At 45.2% G+C, this 22,121-nt stretch overlaps 2 protein-coding genes and 1 long non-coding RNA gene across 3 annotated transcripts in view; 2 read left to right on the forward strand and 1 right to left on the reverse strand.

The window, feature by feature from the left end:
* Positions 1 to 578: 578 nt before the first annotated feature.
* CLNS1A (chloride nucleotide-sensitive channel 1A) lies at positions 579 to 7,216 on the forward strand. Its single transcript, XM_015852507.2, has 7 exons — positions 579 to 768; positions 931 to 1,067; positions 2,566 to 2,673; positions 3,369 to 3,479; positions 3,801 to 3,974; positions 4,536 to 4,620; positions 6,601 to 7,216. The coding sequence occupies exons 1-6, from the start codon at positions 650 to 652 to the stop codon at positions 4,601 to 4,603; spliced, it is 717 nt and encodes a 238-aa protein (XP_015707993.1). The 5' UTR covers positions 579 to 649; the 3' UTR covers positions 4,604 to 4,620; positions 6,601 to 7,216.
* Positions 7,139 to 18,547, reverse strand: AQP11 (aquaporin 11). Its single transcript, XM_015852506.2, has 5 exons — positions 18,244 to 18,547; positions 17,516 to 18,164; positions 13,641 to 13,757; positions 9,988 to 10,657; positions 7,139 to 7,297 (listed from the first exon to the last, which is right to left on the reverse strand). Exons 2-4 carry the CDS (start codon positions 18,108 to 18,110, stop codon positions 10,587 to 10,589), a joined length of 783 nt encoding a protein of 260 aa, XP_015707992.1. The 5' UTR covers positions 18,111 to 18,164; positions 18,244 to 18,547; the 3' UTR covers positions 7,139 to 7,297; positions 9,988 to 10,586.
* A 3,047-nt stretch (positions 18,548 to 21,594) lies between these two features.
* The window catches only part of LOC116652790, a 5,117-nt gene continuing 4,590 nt past the window's right edge, over positions 21,595 to 22,121 (forward strand). The window contains exon 1 of the long non-coding RNA XR_004306002.1: positions 21,595 to 21,763. This is a non-coding gene — a long non-coding RNA (uncharacterized LOC116652790). The remainder of the gene's footprint in view (positions 21,764 to 22,121) is intronic.

Genomic DNA, 22,121 nt, shown 5'->3' on the forward strand with positions numbered 1-22,121 from the left:
CTACCGCTAATCTTTCCCCAGACCCTAAACGCCATACCCCCTGCCGTACCGCTGAGCCCCATCTGGCCTACCCTACTAAGACCAAATTTAACACCTCTTCTACCCCTAACCCTCTTTACCACACACCCCACCCTCTACTCAGACGCTAAACCCGCCTAGCCTATCTAACACTAACAATTTATTCCTCCCCACCCTACCCAGAACTCACCGCGTCAACACCAATACCTACCCTACCCCACCCCACCCTACCCAACTCTACCCTACCTACAACCTACCCTATCCCACCCCACCCTACCCAACTCTACCCTACCTACAACCTACCCTACCCTACCAATTAACACCTTCTACCCTACCCTACAACCTACCCTACCCTACAACCTACCCTACTCTACCCCACCCTAACCCTACCCTACCCTAACACCTCCTACCCTACCCTACCCTACCCCACCCTACCCTACCAATTAACACCTTCTACCCTACCCTACCCCACCCTACCCTACCCGCCACAAGATGGCAGCGCTGATGCACGGTCGTTTCGCACCATAGAGTCGGATCCAGAGCGGCCCGACAACGCCGCCATTTCCTTTTCCGGCGGCGGTGGGAGGGAGGAAGAGGAGGAGGAGGAGGGGGAGGCGGTGTTGGCTGCGCCATGAGTTTCCTGAAGCGGTTCCCGCCGCCGGCCGATGGTGTCCGGCACCGGCAGCCCGACACGGAGGCGGTGCTGTCGGGCCGCAGTCTGGGTGCCGGGACGCTCTACATAGCAGAGAGGTGAGCGGGGTCTATGGGGGCGGTTATGAGGGCTGTGGGTGCGCTGTAGGCCGCGGGGGGTGCGCTGAGGGGAACGATTGGATTTGATTTGCTTCTCTCCAGGTTCAGGTACTAATTTCTAACTTCTCTCTTACGTGTGTTTCTCTTTAACCCCCTTTTTAGCCGCCTGTCATGGCTGGAAAACTCAGGAGTTGGCTTCTCCTTGGATTATCCCACCATAAGTTTACATGCTGTCTCCAGGGACCTGAACGCGTACCCCTGGGAGCACCTGTATGTCATGGTGAACGCCAGGTTTGAAGGTAAGGCCCACCATCCCTCCCTCAAAAAGGGAATTAGTTTTGCTTTTTAAAGCCTAAACCCTTAATTCAAGCAGTATCTTTTCATCTCCGTGAAGGATAATTACAGTAGGGCTGAAGTTTCATTAAAAGACAGTGATTCGTGTTATTGAGCTTAATAGATATTCATAGCATTCCCACTCCTGCCAGACCCTTTAATGCTTTTAAGTCTCATCAACTCTGCTGTATTGTATCATTTGAAGAGCAGTGAGTGCTAAGCCTTGAAGAAAGATGTTATTTCCAGCTTCTAATTGTTACAGTGATACTTGAAAATCTTTCCTGTGATAATTCCAGTCAATAAAACCTCAATGAGTTGACATAAAAGAATTCAAAACCTCGATAGATCGACATAAAAGAATTCTGGCCACAGTAGGTGCCCAGCTAAGGGTGAGTCTGAGTGTTCAGCTCTCATGTCTGTCCCTGACCGACCCATGGTTTTAACTGTTTAAAACAGTGTTATATGGAAACATCACTGCTTTGCTGGCTGCAGGAGTCTTGATTTTCAGTTGGGCACAGTACATCTTGTTCTTCTTTGGATGTTTTAGTAGTGCTCTGTGTGTATATTTGCCTCATTTTCAGCCTTCTTTAGAGGAAGGCAGGCAGGGGTTGACTTGGTTGAAAACAAAGAGCTGGATGTAGCAGCAGCAGCAAACTGAGCATGGGGAGGTCAATTCCAAAGGGACTGGGTGAATTCCTTGGATGTATCATTGTTTGGCTGGCAGCTTCTTGGCATCTTCGTGTTCTTCTCGTTGCCAGTTCTGTTCATAATAAAAGCCACTCTTTGTGAATACAGCTTTACTCTAGTCCTCTTTTGCTGTAGAAAGTAACCATGCAGTTTTGAAGCTGTCAGTTCAACCTCCCCAGCCACAAAGGGATGAGCTGTAAGCTGTATCCTGCGTGGATTTTGTTTTTACGGAAGTAGAACATCGTGTTCTTGCTCACTTATTCAATTATGTGGTACACAGTAGTCAGGAAGCAAAGTTTTACCCGCAGCTGACATGGGCTGTGGGGAGACTTTTTGCTTCATTGCTTTAGTGGTTTGCTAAGAACACAAGAAATTGAGTATGGCCTCCTGTCAACGTCAGTCCTATGTGGGAGGCCAGACTGGAAACTGGCTGATCTCAGGGCAGCAGTGCAAGGGATCCCTAATACCTAAGATTCTTAAGTTAACGATTGTATACGTAGCTCAACCGCTCTGCGGTTAAGCAGTAAGGATTGTGGATTACATGAATGCTATAGAAAACTTGGCTCCTCAAATTGAAAGCAGAGTTCTTGTGTGCATTGCAAGCTTCTCCAGGGTGCTGTGAGAGGACCCTGTGTGTCTGCAGATGGATGGGAGCAGGTTTGTTTGTTGCAGGCTCTGTCCGGGTTTCTGATTTGCTTATGGTTCTAAAGGTGCTAAAGCTGTCTCTTTTTTTGGATAAAATAATCATTTTTCTCTTTTAATCTGAATTTCCTGAAGAGGAGGAGACAAAGGAGGCCCCCATGGCTGAAGGGGAGGAGGAAGACAGCGATGATGACATCGAACCAATTGCAGAGTTCAGATTTGTGCCTAGCGACAAATCAGCCTGTAAGTGATGGGGAAGGGGTGCTGTACCTGATGTGAATGGCACAGGCCTTCAGTGTCTTCTTAGCATTTAATTAGGAACATGCTAATGTTCAGATGCTACCACTGGAAAACAATCATACCCTGTCTTGTGGGGAGCTTCCAGTTGGATCCAATTTCTAAGCATCTGACACATTAGATACTGCAAGGACTCCTGAGGTGGGTAACCACTGACTGAGTTGCTGCTGTTGCCTCTGTTGAACCTTTGTCATCAGTGACATGATGGAAGCATGCGTGGAGAACTAGGTTGGATTAAATCTGATGTTAATCTGGAGAGTCTGGTCATGCCACATCTGGTTGCCACCTGTTGTGACTTCCTAACCTTGAAGTGTGCCAAGCCCTAATGTCAGATCAGACTTCTGATTTTCAACCCTTGCAAGTAGAGCAACTATTAAAATACAGTGCAAAAGCTGCTTCTAACAGCATCTTAGCTGAAGTTGCCACTTCCTAGCTGAGGAGGGAGCCTGATTTTGCAGGTGTGGTTCCTGGAAGTCCAGCTGTGCTTCCAGCTGCTGGGTGGAACTGCAGGTTCCCTGCTCGCCAGCTGAGAGGCGCCAGCCCTACTGAGCACTTGCACTTCACAGCTGCCAACTGAAAGATAACTCCTGGTGTCTTTCCTTTGGGCTGCTTGCTGAGATGATTCTGTTTTGTTCGTACAGTGGAAGCCATGTTTTCAGCAATGTGTGAATGCCAAGCTCTGCACCCAGACCCAGAAGATGAGGATTCAGACAATGACTACGAAGGCGACGAGTATGATGTGGAGGCCCGTGGTTCGTAAGAGTTGTTTCTTTCTAAACACCTTGTGTACCTGGTACAACTTCTGCGCTATCTGTTAGGAGAATGTTTGGATCTCCTGAGTTGTTCCTTGTGTATTAACTCATCTTGCCTAAGCGTTTCTAATGCAACAGGCACGATATAAAACATGGAAATCCACAGAAAATCACTAATCAAGCTGTGGCCTAATGCTGGAATTCAGCAAAAGTTCAGATTCTCATAAGCTGTTTGCAGTGAACATCCCAGCACAAGTGTCCGTTGTCCTGTTGAGCCAGACTCCTCAGTGTAGGTCTGATAAACGTACCCTTGTCCTACAGAGCTGGAACAAGGTGACATCCCGACCTTTTACACATACGAGGAAGGATTGTCGCATCTAACGGCAGAAGGTCAGGCCACTCTGGAGAGGTTAGAGGGTATGTTGGCCCAGTCCGTCAGCAGTCAGTACAACATGGCCGGTGTGAGAACAGAAGACTCCATAAGGGAGTTTGAAGGTAAGACATTCTTTTCTCTTCCTAAAGAATACATGAGAGCAGTGGTTCTCCACCCTGGTGTCCAGAAACACCAGGACTGAGGAATTACTGTGTCTATGGGTGATGGCAAACCATGCTGGATGTCTCAGCAGTGGTTTTATTGTTGTTCACAACCATGTCTTACAAAGATGGCAGTGGTCCTACATGCAGCACGTTGCCTGTTTGAGGGCAGTGAGGGTTGCTGTATTTCATCCTTGTGTGCTCACTGCCAAAAAGCCATGGCATGAATTTGGCGTGGCTTGAAGCAAAGGATATTGTACTGTGGTAAGATAGGTCTTAGGAAAGTCTGATGAAGAGGCATGAGTTGATCATCTGATTGCAACTTGATACGTTCCATTTGACAGTTGGCAGGTAATGCATTTATATCAACTGAAAACGGTGTTGCAAACATAAACTGATGAATTTGTTGGCAAATTCATGCTTTGATCATCTCTTGTCAGCAGAGGGCACTCACTCCCTTCTGTGTGATAACACCTGCTGTCCTGTCTGCAGTTTGTGTAACGTTCTGTGTTGTCTTTCCAGATGGGATGGAGGTGGACATTGCACCAACAGTTGCAGGGCAGTTTGAAGATGCAGAAGTTGATCACTGAGGAGGACGTATGCTGCTGTAAGTTCTTCTGTCTTCTGACAGCAAAACTTTTCATCCTTGCAGAGCGTTCCATCTCTAATTTGTGTAATGCAAGTGATTGCAGATCTGCAGGAAATGCCTTGTGATATCGGAAGGATTTAGATAAGGAAGAGGTGGCTGTAGTTGTTGCAGGTATGGGAAGATGCTCAGTGATCTGTCACGTAGGTGTCCAAAACTGCCTGTATAAACCATCACCCCCTGTGGGCATGTGTGTCTGGAAGATGGGTCAGCTCTTAACATTTGTCTCATCTTGAGTGGTTTTGCTGATATATGAATTCTGGAGGTAGTACTGGGAAGTTACTGTCCTCAGTATCCCTCTTTTCACCCTTAGTTTATGAGATTTCCCAGGGCTTTCAATAGCCAGAAAGAACGTGTGGGGCAGACAGTGAAAAGCTGTGGGGGGAGGAGGAAAGGGGTAGAGGAGGAAAGGGCACAGACAGGAAGCTGGAAAAGGTCAGTGAAAATGGGGCAGAAGTAGTTGGAGATTATAGTGGCACTGAGGAAGAGGCTGCAGCTCTGAAAGGCTTGTTGTGGGGAGACTGAGCATCTGCTCCTCTCCTGCGTTCCTTATTTTAATTTGTTGATGGACTCATGAGGTTCTGAAAGGCTCTTAGTACCCACTTATCTCAGGCCTTGCCATTGGTCCTCATTTAGTATTTATTCTTTGGTGTAGGGGCTCTTCTAAATAAAGTCTAAGTTCTGGGTGCCCTACCTGTGAGCTGTTATCTTATTCAATAAAGGGAACTCTTCAGCTATGGTTGTTGTGACTCTTAGATACTGAATGGGAATCTTAGTTTCGATGGCTGTCTCCAAGATGATTTCTGCCCAAGGTTTTTCAAGCTAAAAATAAAAACACCCATCTGTTTTAAATTCAGAGCTGAGTGCTTGTTGTGCTGGTTTAAAGTTAAACAGATTCAGGATTGTGGCTGGGAGCAGATCTCTAAGGAGCCTGACAGCGTAGGTAGAAGCGGTTGGGATTGGTCTCCTGGCAGAGCACACAGTTCACTGTCACAAGTAGCTGTGGGCAATGGGACTCTCCCTGCTGCTTACCCTGAGTGGTGGCTGGCTGCAGATCAGCGCTGCCAGAGGTGGATGGGTGGAGAGTTCTTTGTCTCGCTGCTAAGCTGCTGCTGACCTCATGATGGAGCTGATCCCCATCAGGACGGATCAAGATCTGCATGTGTTGTGTCAGGTGTTACAACGAGGCAGCAGCTGAGGAGCTGAACAGCCTTTTAAATGCAACCACCCACCTCACTGTGGCAGTGTAATTTAAGGAAGCTCAAAACTGGAGGCTGTACTGCCGCAAGAACTAACAGAAGGTGTGACGTAGGAACAGCTCTAGGCCTGTGCTCATCATCCTAACAAGCTTGAGCATGAAAGCTGCTCAGTTCTACCTCCTGAAAACACAGGCAGAGTCTGCTGTTACTTGCAGTAATCTGTGGAGCAGCTCAGTCCTTTCAGCTTCCTGAACTGCAGAAACAATCAGCAAGAACATCCTGCTGGCGATCCTTTGGAGAGCAGTGTCCTTCTGGGATGCTCCTGGTGCACGTCGCTGCTTGTAACCCAAATGAGACGTGACAGTGCCTGCAGAAGGTCCTGGAAGACTTGCTGATGCGAGACATGGGCAGAGTTCATGTAACAAGAGGTGTTTTGTCTGTCACATCACGAGGCTGTTGCTGTTGTTCTGAGCCAAGTGGTGTTTCTTTGTGCTGTGAGGGGCTTCCCGGGCATGGGCACACAGCAGCTTGACCCCAAGTGCTCGCTGTCCTGAGCTGACCTGAGTTTAGATGCTGTCAAAGGCAAAGGTGATGCCCAACCATTCCAACAAGTAATGCATTTTGATGTGAAGTGATGCCCTCTGTGGCTACAACCAATGCGTAGCTGCTGCTCTACTGTAAAGGTTATTAATCTCTTATTTTAACACCAATTATATAAACCCTGGTGTCTACTATCTTTCAGATTCTTCATGTGGCACTTCCAGGATAAGCTGCAAAACTGAAGACGTTGCAGTGACTGTTGGCAGTTAATCTCTAATGACTCAAGCTCAGACATCGAGGTCTATAAACGCTTTTATATATGGTTTAAAAAGGGTTTGACATTTGTGACCACTATGGGGTTATTTAAAACAAAGAAAAAAGCAAAGCAAATGAATTCTCTCCCATCTAACACTTGAATGGGGGGTAACCAGGGCTCATTTCAAAGAAGCCTTTGTAGGAATTCTGGGACTTCTGAAAGAAGAGTATAAGTAGAACAGAGTTGTAGTTTGTCCTGGAATTATCCATATTTTTGTACCTTTCTTCATTATGTGGAATAGAATGGCAATGTTACCATGTGAGACCAGGAGGAAATAAGGTCAGCCAAGAATTGAAAGCAAAGCTAAAGTTAATGCCCCCTCGAGTAACTGGTTTTATTGGTTCGCTGCTGTCCCTCTAAATTCTCTGGGAGCAAAGTCTGGGTAGCAGAGTGGAAATGGAATGAAATCTCTCGAGTCCTTCAGATGAGAACTGTTTTGTCTTTGTATTAAATGTTAACAACATTGTTAAATAAACTTAAGATTTTTGTATCTCACAGTCAACTCTGCGTTGCCGTTCTCAGTCCTTTGCTTCAGCAAGATTCTGGCAGCTCTGACATCAGCATCCATTGACTCGTTGGCACTCTAAAATAATAATGAAAAAGAAATCAGTGAAGCCATTTCCAGTATTTACCCACATGTGAGAATATAAGGGCCGAATGTTCATACAGTGCTGAGAGCTTCATTCTGCTTTTATGTTTTCACTTCTCTCTGCTTGTTGATGTTTTTGTGCTGGGGCAACGGCAGCAAATTTATTTTCTTTGATTATCAAATGGAAGTTTGATACTAAACATTGTCTGCTTTGATTTGAAGCTGACTGACTTAAAAAGTAGTTTTCAGTATAACGAAGTTGGTATATGAAGAGTTTTCCTTCCCTGTCCTGTGCTCTATGGGTGTCACTGAGCAGTCCTGCCCTGCCCAATACGTTGGATTTGGTTTCAAGGTATGTGAAAATGACAACCACAATGATGAAAATTTGCTGATTATTTCAGTTTTTGATGATTGAAAAGTGAACTCTTAACGTTGCTGACTAACATTTAGCATGTTATGCAACAAGACATTCTTCACAGAACTCTGTAGTCAGCTTTGAAATTCAAAGCACAGTAAGCATTACAAACATGGTCAGGGCAAGGGGAAATGGATTGAAGCTAAAGGAAGGTTTAGGTTGGATGTCAGGGAAAGTTCTTTACTATGAGAGTGATGAGATGCTGGAACAGCTGCCCAGAGAGGCTGTGAATGCCCCATCCATCCCTAGAGGTGTTCAAGGCCAGGTTGGATGGGGCCCTGGGCAGCCTGGCCTGGTATTAAATGTGGAGGTTGGTGGCCCTGCCTGAGGCGGGGTGTTGAAGCTTCATGATCCTTGAGGTCCCTTCTAAACCAAGCCATTCTGATTTGTCTGCAGTTACTCCTGCTTTTTAATGTGGAGGAACAAACGTTCTGTAGACTTTAATACTTTGTAGTGCGTTCCAGCACAGAAGGAATACTTTGAACTCCTGGCAGTGAGCAGTTCAGCACTCCAGACTGCGCAGTCCAAAGAAGAAATGTTGGCTGAGGGTAAAGTAAACAGTCACAATCCTGTAGAGCCAGCGTGGACCGGCAGAGCTTTAAAGTCATCAGCACTGTTACGTGCAACCTGTACTCTGTACTTTGGGTTACAGCAGTGCATGGGATCAACAGAGGCAGCAGAAATACCATCTACCACTTCCTACTGTTTTACTCTGACCTGAAAGGGAAATGAAATTTCGTTCTGTGCAGTTAGCACTTAATCTTTTGTTCTTTGCTGAGCCTCTCAAAGATGAGCTAAGTGCACTGGAGCCATGAGGCCAAGCATCTGTTTGGCTGACTTTCAGAGAAGAAATAGCATTGAATGGAACAGAGACCAACATCAGCTTAGCTCTGGAACTGAATCATAGAACAAAACTGCTCAGGTTGGAAAAGGCTTTAAAGATCATCAAGTCCAACAATCATTCTGGTTGAAGTAAAAATGTAGCATAAGGTACATGTAGGCCTTACCTGCATTCTCCTAATCATACTGCCTTACTAGCACCTTCATATACAGAAGTGTAGATACACATGACTTATACATGCAACTTAAAATAATCCAGTGGCTTTAAACGGAGCAACCACTTGTTAATTGCTCGCATCTGTACAAAATTTAATTGCTTTTAAACTATATGCTGTGCCAAAATAATACAGGTGTACAGGTCTGTCATCTTGGCTTTATGGACTCTGACTGCAGGCCTTCAAAAATGATGTGGAAGTAGGGGCTCTAATCTGTCAGAATTTGGCTGCTTCTAAGTCTGCATCACTGCTTTCTGTTTTTCCTGCTCACTTTTATACTTTTTGAGTCTTAATTCTGAGACCTTTATCCTATGGGCCCTATGGGCTCAAAGGAGACATGCAGATGAATTCATGATGTAAGGCCCATTTCCTTAAGAAATGAAGCTACAAACTGGGCTTAAGTGCAGCAGCAGAGGCAAACCCAGGACAGAGAAACCAACATGAAATATGGATTAAGACTCTGTTATAAGAAATCCATGTCCAAATAGTTGATTTAATTTTGTAACGTCATCTAAATGAACCCTGGAAAATTAAAGCAAGGAAAAAAACGTCATTGCAAGAAGTATGAAATGAAACTACTCAAACTCTTGCAAAAAAGATACCTGACAGCAGCAGCTGCTCAAGACTTGGTTCACAACTGCAGTGCAAAAACCTCATCTGCTTCCCTCTGTTCTCTTTTGTTCACCATGTTCAAAGCCTGAAAAAACAAATGCCTAAAGCAAACACAAAGAGAACAGAGGGGCTTAGAACTGGAATCTTTGTACAACCTGTTGACCATTTTGCCTCTCACAACTACGGAAATGAAGCATCCAGAAGCAGCTTCACACTGGAAAAGAGCTTTAAGGCTGGTACTACCCGGTGCTCTTCAGCTACAAAGGAAATGTTTGTGCCAATTCAGCAGTTAGCTTCATTTTAGCTCTTTTATTTACTATCTTACTATACTGCAAATGTATTTATTTCAAGAACATCTTCTCACAGTTGCATAACATCAAGGACGCATCAAATTCCATGTCTACACAGTTTCTGTTTCTATGTGTGCAAAAGACAACCTGGGATGAAGTATTTTTTTACTTAAAATGTGCTTTTAGCTGTGTGACTGCATAACTTGCTGCTTTATTATTGCTCTTCCCAATCAAGGTAAACATTCAATAGACTGCAGTGAGATAAGGTGGGGCAGATCCTTCTTGAAAGGAAGAGAAGGGTTGGTTACTTACCTGCGCTTCACTTTTAAAACACTGCTGGTCCTACAGGTTCGTACTTTTGCTGTAGGTCACTTCTAGAATAGAGCTGTGTCAGTTCTTCTAGGGATCAGAAAACAAATCAGCTTTTTTTCCTCTCGGAGGTTTCTACATGGCACGTAAGAGATTGCTGAGGTCACTATAGAGAGAGAGCTTCAGTTTTGTTTCTGCAGCTGCCATCTACAGGAAGAAATCCAATAAAATCAAACCCCAAAGGCCTGGTATTTATCTAAACTTTAGTTTTATGTGTCACTGTAATTCAGGTCTGCAAATGGCACTTATGGCTAAAGTGACAAAGTTTCAGTGTTTTAACAGTCCTTAGCATTCATATGGCTTAACCGAAAATGCTGGTAGATATTCTCTGATCCAGTGTTACAAAGGAAGTTTTTGACTACAAAGCAATTGTAGCAATTTGTATGTAGCAAAGTGCAATTTCAATACATGGAATCTGGAAATACAGTTGCAAAGAGGTGTGGCAGTCGATGTCAATGCTTTTTCTGAAAGCCTCGTTTCATCTGGGGGTGGCTGCAAGTTAACTTAACTTCTTTGACAATACTTCCTTCACTGTAGTCCTACTATAATTCAGATTTTAGTGTCTTCTGATGGCCGAGAAGGGATTTCCATACAAAAGCCACAAGTATTGTCCCTGAAAAGACAGAATGCAAAACCAACATTTATTTGAATGTATTTTGAGGATGATGTAGTTCTTCACAGTTGTTAATAATAAGCATTAAGTTGAATAATAAGCATTTTAAGTTGAAGTATCTGAGCATCCAGCATAAAATAAGGGTTGCTGCAGAATGGAATTCTCAGCTGAAAGGGCTAAAAGACGGTCAACAGTTTCTGCAAACACAAACTTTGTTTGCAAAGAAAGCTTCTATCGGTCACACCAGTGACCCTTAGGAGCTAACAGTGCAGTGTTTGTGGGATCATGAACCAAAGATGGAACAAGTTGGCCAAGTGAAGTCCAAGCATGCACGACCCCTTTCTAGATCAGTAAGGATACACAAATATCCCAGTCTCAGCGGATAGGTTAAGGCGGAGTCTATGGGCACTACATGTGGACACAGGTTGATTGGCTTCTTTTTTAAAGTCACAAAGTAGGGTTTATTCTGAAGCTGAAAGCTGGTAGAAGTGAGATTCTAAGTTCTTCATAAGAAAGGCACCTGAATACAAAAGAACAGAATGATTCCTTTCTATCTCTCTTGACAAAATCTGTATGTTCTGATTCAGATTTCAACTCAGACATGTTCTAGATTTGAATAGAGGGAGTTAGCAATATCCCACTTATCCAAATCAGGTAGTTTGTCTTACTTGCAGACAGAACAAACAGTTGTGCCCTTGATAATCTGTGCTGTGTCTTAGTTCCAGCGAAGTCATATTTCAGTTGAGCTTTGACCTTCCCGATTCTGTTCCAAAGTGCCTGTGCAAAGCTTGTGTATGCTTCTTTTGCTGCCTATCCCTGTTTCTATGCCTTATCTGCTCTCCTTTGCTCAGAGGGAGGTGTCTTATCAACAAGGAAAGGCTTTCTATCAGAACATTCAGGCTGTGTGATGGATTGTTCCTGCACATCTGAATGGTACTAAGCTCTCGGCAAGCTTTTTTGGGGGAAAAAAAAAAGCTTTTCATCCCTTTGTGGCAGCTTCCCAGGGAATTCTACCTAACAATTACTTAAGTAAGCACAATTTGGTTCTGAAGTCCAAACCACTTCACTATTTACCTATCCAGCCATCTGAACCCTGAACTCTTGTAAGGACTTCAAGCCCACACAGCCACATTCACCACCGCTTCTTCCCAATTTGCGAGCAAAATCACTCACTGACCCATGTGGTTTTGAATTAAGACTTCAAATGAGTTTTCTAGGCACCTCCCGGATTGCACTCACTCAAATGCTTGAGTTCTGCTCTCTCAGGTGATGCCTCCATAGCTGAAAACTCCTGGGGACACAGGAATCAGGGAAAAGACTTCTGCTACTTGTTTGCTGAAAGCCTCATTTGCTACCTATACTTGTCCATATGGTCTACAACAGTCCTTCACCAAAACATCCCACTACTTCCCCTCTGACCTAAATACAGCAGCTTGCAGACAGGCTCATCCCTGGTCTTGCACTGGAGTTCTTTCCCCATGGTCAAGGATCTTGATAGCATAGGGCACAGCTCCCTGTTTCCCTTCCCTGCCCATGAATCACAGAATCACAGTGGGGTAGCGTGCACAGATGGAGCACATTTCTTTGTGTTCCAGAAATGTTTAGATGTTGTTGTACTAAGGGACGTGGTTTAGTGGGGAAATAGTGGTGGCAGGGGGACAGCTGGACAGTATGATCGTGGAGGTGATTCATTTCTCTTACAGCATTAGAAATTCAGCAGGGTAGAGAGCCCTGTTTCATTGCTCTCATGTCCAGTACCTTGTCACCAGCTCTTCCTGCCATCTCCCTAGTACTGAAAGATGAGCATTAACTCAGTCACAATCATCTCTAATGGTGCAATCATGCCTGGTCAACCGGCATGAATTCCATTGGCAGTGAAACAGCAACTGTCTTTGTTCCACTAGTACTTTTACATTCACGGTACCTATTCAAGTTGTAAATATTTTGAATACCTGTATGCGAATATCGATATTCACTACAATCATTAGCTGCTTTAATGCTACTGAAGAATCACCTTTGTGATTTGTCCCCAGGATTCACATCCTTACAGCTACTTGGTCTGGACTTCTTTCCCCTGATAAACTAGAGTCAGTATCTGACATTATCTGTATGTGTTCTCTATATGTCGCTGACAATAAGCTGCTGCTCATGAATCTTCCGCTAAGAACCAGGTGATGTTCATCAGCTTTGCCTAGGACATTTCATTAGCTGTATTAACTGCAACAGCTGTTGTCAAGCTTACTCTGTTGTGCAGCTATCCTGTTTGAATGTGTAATTTTAACAACAAACCTGCATTTTAGTTAAGACTTAATTAAAATATTCTTCCTCAGTTTTTGAAAGTCACCACAAAATAACTTTTTTTCCCATCTTTGTGCATGTTATTTGTTACAACTGAAGCCTTTTGTGATGTTTTCAGTCCACATTGTACTACTCACCCTGTTTTTAGTACCACAGTGGCCCCTTGTAATAGGATTAACAGTCACAAAAGCACCTGGGATTAGCTGAGTGTCTCTTTATATATTCCCTAAGCAGAAAGCTCAAGATTTGGAGGGAGAAACTGTAAACAATCAACAGCACGAGACACTCATCCGCACCAGATGAATCAGAATGTAAGTAAGCAAAGCTCCAGTTACTCATGGCTATTCCTTATTATTAAACTAAGAACAGATGGTTTCTAACAGTGACTGGGAGAGAACCATAAAATGGGAAATGTAAAGCTTTGACATGATGGAGATGAAAAAGATTTGACGCTTGATGATAATAACTGAGGTAGCATATTGCCCCAGTATGATTTATCTTTAATTTAATCGCCCTCATGTTCTTGTATACAAAGTAAGACAGAAACTGAATACTAAACCATTTGTCTCTCTTGAGCTTATCAGGCTAAGAATTACTTCCAGGTTGCCTCTTCTCTTTTTTAATACTCTTTTCAACCACATCCTAAGTAACACTTTCTTAAATACGTGAAGTTTTAAGAACTTACCTAAGCATGGTGCTACCCAGTATACTAGTGCATAAGTAAGAAAGCTGTCATAGAAACAGTGTGGATGTAATGAAAAAGCCAACGCTGGGTTAAATATTGCTCCTGTAAGATTTCCACCTGAAACAAAACAGGAATAACATGAAGTCAAACAATCTTATTATCTATTCTAAATGAAATACTGAAACACGTGTGCACAGTACTACAAGAAATGCAATAAAATACATTAGCAGAAACCATTTGAACTGATGAACTCTTCCATAGATTTTTACTGTATATGTTTAAGTGATGCAGGAAGCGAAGCATCTCTGCTCCTACTGGCCACACTATTTCTTATACAGGCCAGGATGGCATTGGTCCTCTTGGCCACCTGGGCACACTGTTGGCTCACATTCATCCGAGCATCGACCAACACCCCAAGGTCCCTTTACTCTTCACAGTCATCCAGCTACTCTGTCCCAAACCTATAGTGCTTCATGGGGTTATTGCGGCCAAAGTGCAGGACCCAGCTCTTGGCCTTGTTGAACACCATCCCATTCTCCTCAGCCCAGCAATCCAGCTTATCTAGATCCCTCTGGAGGGCCTCTATATCCTCAGGCAGATCAACACTACCTTCCCAACTTGGTGTCATCTGCAAACTTAGTGAGGGTACACTCAATCCCCTCATCTAAGTCATCAAAAATACTATAGAATCTTATGTTATTTGTTGGATTAAGTTGCATGATATGCTTAAGTAACTAAGATGTGTACTCAGTGATGTACAAACACTTATTTCCACTGAGTTAAAACTCAGTCCCTTGTGGAAAAAAAAGGACATGCTCATGTTTTGGAGCCCTTCACGTGTATTAGTTTAGATGGGTATAAACAAGAGAAATATGGCTGTACTTTAATACTTCATCCAAACCAAAGCTGACATAGAGCCAGAGATATTCCTTCTTACAGTCCCTTTTTAGACAGCAGTCATCCACACAGCTTTTAGACTCACAGTAGAAGATAAATCATGCATGGAAATGTGATACAATACAACCAGATGCATTTTGTAACATTTCTGATTCATGCCTGACTGCTGTGTACACGTCCTCAGGGCACAATCAGTGTAAAAAGAACCATGAACACGGAGATTTTGGACTAAGTTTAACACACCTTTCATAGTTCCCAGCTAAATCACTCCATCTTTCCAACTGGAGTCTTAGAGAATCATCATTCATACAATATTCTAAACTAAGTGATGTTTTTTGCAGGGAAAATGGTGTTGGGGAGCAGGTTGTCTAAATCAGTGCTGGCTGCCCAGCCCTTTGGTGATGGGTGAGCAAGAAAGAGCTGCTCCTCTTGAAGAAGCCCTCACTTCTTTATGCACAGTTAATGGAGAGGCACAGATTTCCTAAGAATAATCCCATCCAGGTAAGTTAAGTATCTGTCCTTCAAAGTATGGGTACCAGAAGCTGGCCTGCTGCAGGCCTTATCTACAAGGGGTTCATTCATTCAAAGCACTGCTCCTCCAACTGGGGAAAGGAAATCTTTCCTTAGCAGAGCTGGGATGAACGTATCATCCCATGGTGGCAACAGTTGTCAACGCAAAGCATGAAGCCCCATATTTGGCACAGAAATATATAGAAATGGTATTCTGATTCTAACCTGGGAAAGGGAAAAAGCAGCACCAGTGAGCTGTAATGAAGCGTGGTCCACTTAGCACATCACGTAGGAGAGAGGAGAGGTGGACAGATGGTGGCTGGGGCCACGCAGAGAGGCAAACTGAGTGTGGATGTCTCCGAGGTGCTATTGCTGCTGTTACTGCTTGGTGTGCCATCAGTGCAGGAGAGTGGGGTGAATCTATGTGTATGTCTGTATGTATATATGAGCAGAGGGAAGGGGGCAGGAAGAATGGCCTGAGAACCTGTAAGGAGCCAGGCCCAGAACACTGGGCATAAAGTCTTTGAATGAGCTAAGAGAAAGCTGTGCGGCACGTATTGTTTTACAAGTATATTTGCTCAGCGGCAAAGGAATGTTAAGAATCAAGAATCCAGCTTTCTATGCCTGGAGAAGAGGTAGCACAATCCTTGGCTGCACTTTCACCTTCCATTTCAGGGACGTTCTTAGTATGCTAACACACAGCTACACTTTGCTTCTACGTTGAAAAAGTAATTTTAGGAAGTAGTTCAAGTTGCTAATTAATGAAATTCTCCACGGGGTTTTAATTTTTCAGATATTAGCTAATTTCAGCTCAGCATAATGAGTAAGGCTTCTTTCCCCCCCTTTCTGGTAGGGGGCAATCAGCTCATGGCAGGGGGTGGAACTGGTTGGGCTTTAATGCTTTAATATCTCTTCCAACCCAATGATTCTGTGATTCTATGACTTCCTCTGTGGAGGCTGTAGCCAAAGTGAGCATGAGGAACTCCATAACCACCTCTGTCTCATCTCCCCATGCCCCAAAGTACAGCATCTCCTTCCCAGAATCTCCCTGTAAAACAAGTGACCAGTGACACAACTCTGACATCTCACTGGGGAGAACACAAAGACTGACTGACTCCACAGCTGTTCCTTCCCCTGACCCACAGTGCAAGGGTTAACCCCAGCGCTGGGAGAAGCTAAAGTAAGGACAGGGACACAGAGGGCACCGCAGGGACATGAGATCTGTAGGTGCTATGATACCACAGGCATGTGGTTTCACAAGTACTTTGAACTGTGCACACACTGTACAAATAACCATGCCTGCTCCCAACACCTTCTAACAGTTAACCACTGCACTGTTATGAATTATGCAGTATTTTAATGCAGAACCTCTATTCTGCAGGCCTGCAGGCTCAGCATCTTTCCCTTCTGCTGACTGGTGCTGTCCTGCAGTGCCTCTTCAAAATCTGAGTAGTGCTGTATACATGGAACCCTCAGACTGTATAATGTCAGGTTATGAAACAAACCTTCACTGAGATATTTTAGCAAAGGGTTAAGAGCTTCACAGAGCACTACCTGCTTGTGGATTAGATGTTTTGCATGCACGACTCGTTTCATTCTTAACACATGCCATAGGACTTAAACTTTGTATATAAACTCCAGATGAACTTAGAATTTGTAGGGCCATTTCATAGAATCACAGAACCGTTTGAGTTGGAAGGGATCAGTAAAGGCCATCTAGTCCAGCTCCCCTGCAATGATCAAGAGGGACGTGTACAGCTCAGAACCCCATCCAGCCTGACCTTGAATGTCTCCAAGAATGGGGCAGACATCACCTCTCTGGGTAATCTATGCCATCACTTCACAACTCTTATCACAACAAAACCTCTTCCTCAAATCCAATCTAAATCTACCCTCTTCTAGTTTGAAACCATTTCTCCTTGTCTTATCACCACAAACCCTGCCAGTATGTCCCCTTCTTTCTTAGTCCCCCTTCATATACTGACAGGCTGCTCTCAGGTCACCTCACAGCCTTCTCTTCTCCAGCCTGCACAGCCTCAGCTCTCAGCCTCATAGGAGAGGTGTTCCATCCCTTGGATCACTTTGTGGCCCTTCCCTGGACGCACTCCAACAGCTCCATGTCTCTCCTGTATTGAGGACTCCACATCTAGATGCAGTACTCCAGGTGAGGTCTCACAGTGCAGAGTAGAGGGGTAGTATCACCCCCTCACCCAGTGGCCACACTGCTTTGGATGCAGCCCAGGACACAGTGCTGGCTCATGTCTAGTTGCCATCCACCAGCACCCCTACCTAAGTCTGTTTCTATGATGCTTCTCTTTTCTAATTGAAGAAAACGAATGTTGTGTCTTGATTTCATGCTTTAATAGGGAAGTTGGACTAGATGATCTTCAACCCCTTCGATCCTGCGATACTTAAATTTCCTTTAAAGCACCTGATTGCAATAACAGCGAAAAAAAAAAAAGACTAACCTGCAAACACCAGCATGGTGATGAGGAGAGCAACCGCGTGGACTCTGTAGCTGGGCTTAATGTTTTCCACTTGCAGGATGGTCAGCTGGAAAACGACAGAGAACAGCAGCTCTATGCAGAACGCCTGCACCTCCGTCGTCTGCATGGGGTTGCCACAACCCTGAGCCAGCGCTCCCGAATGGGATTCTGCCATCTCCAACCTCCAGATAAAGTGCATAAAGACCCTGGCCAATACCGCAGCAGCAAACTGAGCACCGATCTTCATTCCCCCTGCCCTGAGCGAGGTCTGTTTGCCCCACAGGGGTTGCAGGGTGCCGCAGGGGTTACATGTGCTGCCAGGCAATGTTAGTCCATGCAAGACGGTGAAGCCATAGGTGAGGGTGAGGGCGGTGTGCGGCCTGGGCTCCGTGTTGCCCAGCAGGCTGAGCTCGTTGGTGCAGGCGCACACCTGGAAAGTGCTCAGCAGCTCCAGGAGGAACGAGCAAAGCTGTGGGTGGGTGTGCAAGCGGCGGCGAGCCAAACTCCGGCACAGGCCCACGGCCATCACTACAGCCGCCATCAGCCCCAGCGACGTCCAGATGCCACCAGCAGCCATGGCCACAGTCCTGCTAACTGAGTGACTCGAAAGAGGACTTTGCTCTGCTCCAGCCTGTAGGGAAAAAAAGAAAGAGGGAGGTAAAATAGCAACACTTGGCCTTACGAGGTAGAAGACGGGCTTCTTTCCCCACCTGCTTCCAGCTGTTCTCTGCCCTCAGCTCGGCTCAGCCTGACAGGGGAGCGGGCACGGAGCTCCCGTCCCCACAGCGGCGGGGGAAGGAGGACCTCTCTCCCCTCAGTTTAAGGGGGAAGGGGGGTGCCCTCTCTGAGGCGAGGACCCGCTCAGAGAAAGCCACCAGCACAAGAAGAGACAAGCCGATTCCTTATGTAGCCGATTCCTTATGCAGCCGGTCTGGAAGCGTAAATAAATCACTGAATAACCCAACGCCCGCCTCAGCGCTCCACACCGCCCGCCCTCCTCTCAGCTGGGCGGCCGCGGCCCCCGGCGGTGCTGCGCATGCGCGAACTCAGCTCCGCTGCTTGCCACAGAATCACAGAATGACCCGGGTTGGAAGGGACCTCAAGGATCATGTAATTCCAACCCCCCTGCCTAGCAGGGCCACCAAACATACACATTTACTACATCAGGTTGCCCAGGAGACCACATAGATCCCCATAGAGACCCCATATCCCCCATAGGAACCCTAATAACCCCATAGAGACCCCATTGACCCCATAGAGACCCCATTGACCCCATAGACCCCATAGAGACCCCATAGACCCCATAGACCCCATAGAGACCCCATAGATCAGGTTGCCCATGGCCCCGTCCAACCTGGTCTTGAACACCTCCAAGGACGGGGCTTCCACAACCTCCCTGGGCAGCCTGTTCCAGGGCCTAACCACTCTCCTAGTGAAGAATTTCCCCCTAACATCCAACCTAAATCTTCCCTCTTTTAACTTAAAACCATTTCTCCGTGTCCTGCTATTGTCAGCCCTTTCCAAGAGTTTACTCCCCTCCTGGGAGTAAGTTCCCTTCAGGTATTGAAAGGCTGCAATGAGGTCACCCCGCAACCTTCTCTTCTCCAGGCTGAACAAACCCAACTCCCTCAGCCTGTCCTCATAGGGGAGGTGCTCCAGCCCCCTGATCATCTTCCTGTCCCTCCTCTGGACCCTTTCCAAAATCTCCATGTCTTATTTTGTACTGAGGGCTCCACACCTGGACACGGTACGACAGATGGGGCCTCACAAGAGCAGAGTAGAGAGGGACAATCACCTCCCTATCCCTGCTGACCACCCCTCTCCTGACGGAGCCCAGGGTCCCATTTGCTTTTCCAGAAGTTGAGATTTCCTCCTTTAGGATGTGTTTTTGTGTCATAGAATCATAGAAACATAGTATCCCAGGTTGGAAAGGATCCATAGGGATCATCAAGGCCAGCTCCTGCTCTATGCAGCGCGTGTTGGCTGGGCTCCTGTGCATGCCTCATTTACTTTGTTGTTTCATCCTCAAATTTAGTCCTTACATCCTTAATAGAGAAGAAAATAATCACAGAAGTTTCTTGACTGGACTCTTGCACCTAGCAGAATTATTCTTAAGGTTTTAGTGTGATCTCTTGTGGGCCAAAGGGAATCACAACACCCAAATGTCAGATGCTGTTTGCTTTTAATTACAAGGACTTTTCAGCAATGTGGAAAGAATAGAAGTGCTTTAAATGGACCACAAGCTCACAGATGACCCCAAGCTGTGTGGTGAAGTCGACATGTCTGGGGGATGAGATGCTGTGCAAGGAGACCCAGACAGACTGAGCAAGTGAGGAGAACTTCATGAGGTTCAACAAAGCCAAGTACAAGGTCTGCATCTAGTATCAGTACAAGCTGGGGGATGTAAGGATGGAGCACAGCCCTGCTGGAAATGACTTGGGAGTGTTGGTGGATGGTAGCTGGATATGAACCAGCACTGTGCCCTCACAGCCCAGAAAGCCAACTGTATGCTGGGCTGCATCCAAAGCAGTGTGGCCAGTAGGGCGAGGGAGATGATCCTGCCACTCTGCTCTGTACTGGGAGGCCTCACCTGGAGCACTGCATCCAGATGTAGAGTCCTCAATACAGGAGTGACATGGAGCTGTTGGAGTGTATCCAGAGAAGGGCCACAGAAATGATCCAAGGGATGGAACATCTCTCCTATGAGGACAGGCTGAGAGCTGAGGTTGTGAAGGCTGAAGGAGGCTGTGAGGTGACCTGAGAGCAGCCTTTCAGTATATGAAGGGGGGGCTGTAAGAAATAAGGTAGATTCTTTAACAGAATCTATTGTGACAGGACAAGGGGGCATGGTTTCAAACTAAAAGAGGGGAGATTTAGATTGAATGTAAGGGAAAGGGTTTTTACTATAAAATTGATAGGGCACTGGAACTGTTTGTCCAGAGAGGAGCACCTGGTCTAACTGGAGGTGTCACTGTTCATTGCAGGGGAGTTGGAGCAGATGACCTTTGAGGGTTCCTTCTGAATCTGAATCCTTCTGAATCCGAATCCTTCTGAAGATGATTCTTTGACCTGCAAGAAGAGGCAAGTGTGGAGTATTTTCATGATTCTTACCACAAGGTGGCACCAAAGATGGACTCTCAGCGCACCTCACAGGCATCACTGTTGACCAAGATCTGCACAGTGTATTTCTTTCTGGTAAGCAATACATAGATAAATTGCTTCAAAGCAGCAAAAGCAAACGCTTAATTTTAGTTGAAGGTCAGTCTACCATAAAGGTCAAAGCTGCAAAATGTAGTATCGTTTGTCATGTCGATTATCACATGACAAACTCTTGTTTATGTAATGTAAGACTGTTGAGACATCTCATCTTATAGATTTGGATAAAAGAGTATTTAGAGGGCTCACCTTCCAAGGTGATCATTTGGCTATGAGAAATGGGTATGTTTTAAACCATAGGGGTAAAAATCTCCGCAACATTTGAGCAGTGATAATGTAAAGAAGGGAAAGGAATAAGTGGTTAATGTTTGGCTTTTATTACTTGTATGAGATTAGACGTCAACAAACATGAAGCAAGGCAGGAGACATAGCAACAGCAATAAGTCTTTGATAAGCACTTCTGTGAAAAGCAATTGCTTTTTGCAGTAATGGCTTTCTCTGCTCTGCAATGGTAGTAGAGGGGAAAAAAATCAGTGATATCCAAGATTTTGGAAGAAATTAAGCAATGCTATATTAGAATAGAGGATCAGTATAATAAAGTGATTGTTTTGGAGGTGGCAGATGCAGCTTTGGGAGACAAGGACTCGTTTCTAAATGGTGGTTATTGAAGGAATTAATTCTCAAGGCTTAAAAAAATGATTGTGCTACAAATACTGAGCAGTATCAACATCTGAAAATCATGTATTTTGACAGCCTGTATCAAAACATCCCCCTGCAGCTTTGAAATGCCTCTTTCCTTATGCTTCAGACACACTTCTGTGGGAAGTTCTGTGCAGGATTCGTGACTCTTGGTCTTCTGTAGCTTTGTGTGCAACATCAGTAATTGTTGTCTTTATTCTAGCTTCTGTTTCCTATGGATGTCACTGCTGCAAAGAGCTGTGTTATCTGTTGTCACTTCCCTGCAGCCCCTCACTTCTGTACTCTATGGTGCTGCACCCCCCAGTCATTACAGATCCTCGTGTATCTACAGCCTGCTCTCAAACAAGCCTTGGAGTACTCCACCCTCCTGGAACAGTGAGTTTAGTTTGGCCACCAGATGGTGGTGTCATTCCAAACAACGTTATTTTGGTGTCCTATGGCGATTTTCTTTTGCGTTCTTGAAACTGATAGGTGAGAATCTGGACCTTCTAGGTACCAGGTGCAAGCCCTTCAGTTTATAATCTGTAAGAATGCATGTTCACACCTGGAATATCTTTTAAAGATCATTTTATAACTTCTCTTTTAATTTCTGTAAACTGAATGAGTTGAACTCATTGGTTTCTTCTTCTCTGTAGCACTGCTGGCTCCATATCTCATTCCAGATCTTCCTCATTCCTTCTCCTCTCCTCTCCTCTCCTCTCCTCTCCTCTCCTCTCCTCTCCTCTCCTCTCCT

This window comes from Coturnix japonica, chromosome 1 (genome assembly GCF_001577835.2).
Source record: "Coturnix japonica isolate 7356 chromosome 1, Coturnix japonica 2.1, whole genome shotgun sequence".
Classification (NCBI taxonomy): Eukaryota; Metazoa; Chordata; class Aves; order Galliformes; family Phasianidae; genus Coturnix; species Coturnix japonica.

Bases quoted from the DNA above. Each gene is read 5' to 3' on its own strand.
- CLNS1A (XM_015852507.2), top strand. From the start codon at position 650: ATGAGTTTCCTGAAGCGGTTCCCGCCGCCGGCCGATGGTGTCCGGCAC. The intron at 2,674-3,368 runs GTAAGTGATGGG...TTGTTCGTACAG, and splicing joins GCCTAGCGACAAATCAGCCT to TGGAAGCCATGTTTTCAGCA. The intron at 3,975-4,535 runs GTAAGACATTCT...TTGTCTTTCCAG, and splicing joins CTCCATAAGGGAGTTTGAAG to ATGGGATGGAGGTGGACATT.
- AQP11 (XM_015852506.2), bottom strand. From the start codon at position 18,110: ATGGCTGCTGGTGGCATCTGGACGTCGCTGGGGCTGATGGCGGCTGTA. The intron at 13,758-17,515 runs GTTAGTCTTTTT...GTTTTGTTTCAG, and splicing joins CACCATGCTGGTGTTTGCAG to GTGGAAATCTTACAGGAGCA. The intron at 10,658-13,640 runs GTAAGTTCTTAA...CTGTCTTTTCAG, and splicing joins CTGGGTAGCACCATGCTTAG to GGACAATACTTGTGGCTTTT.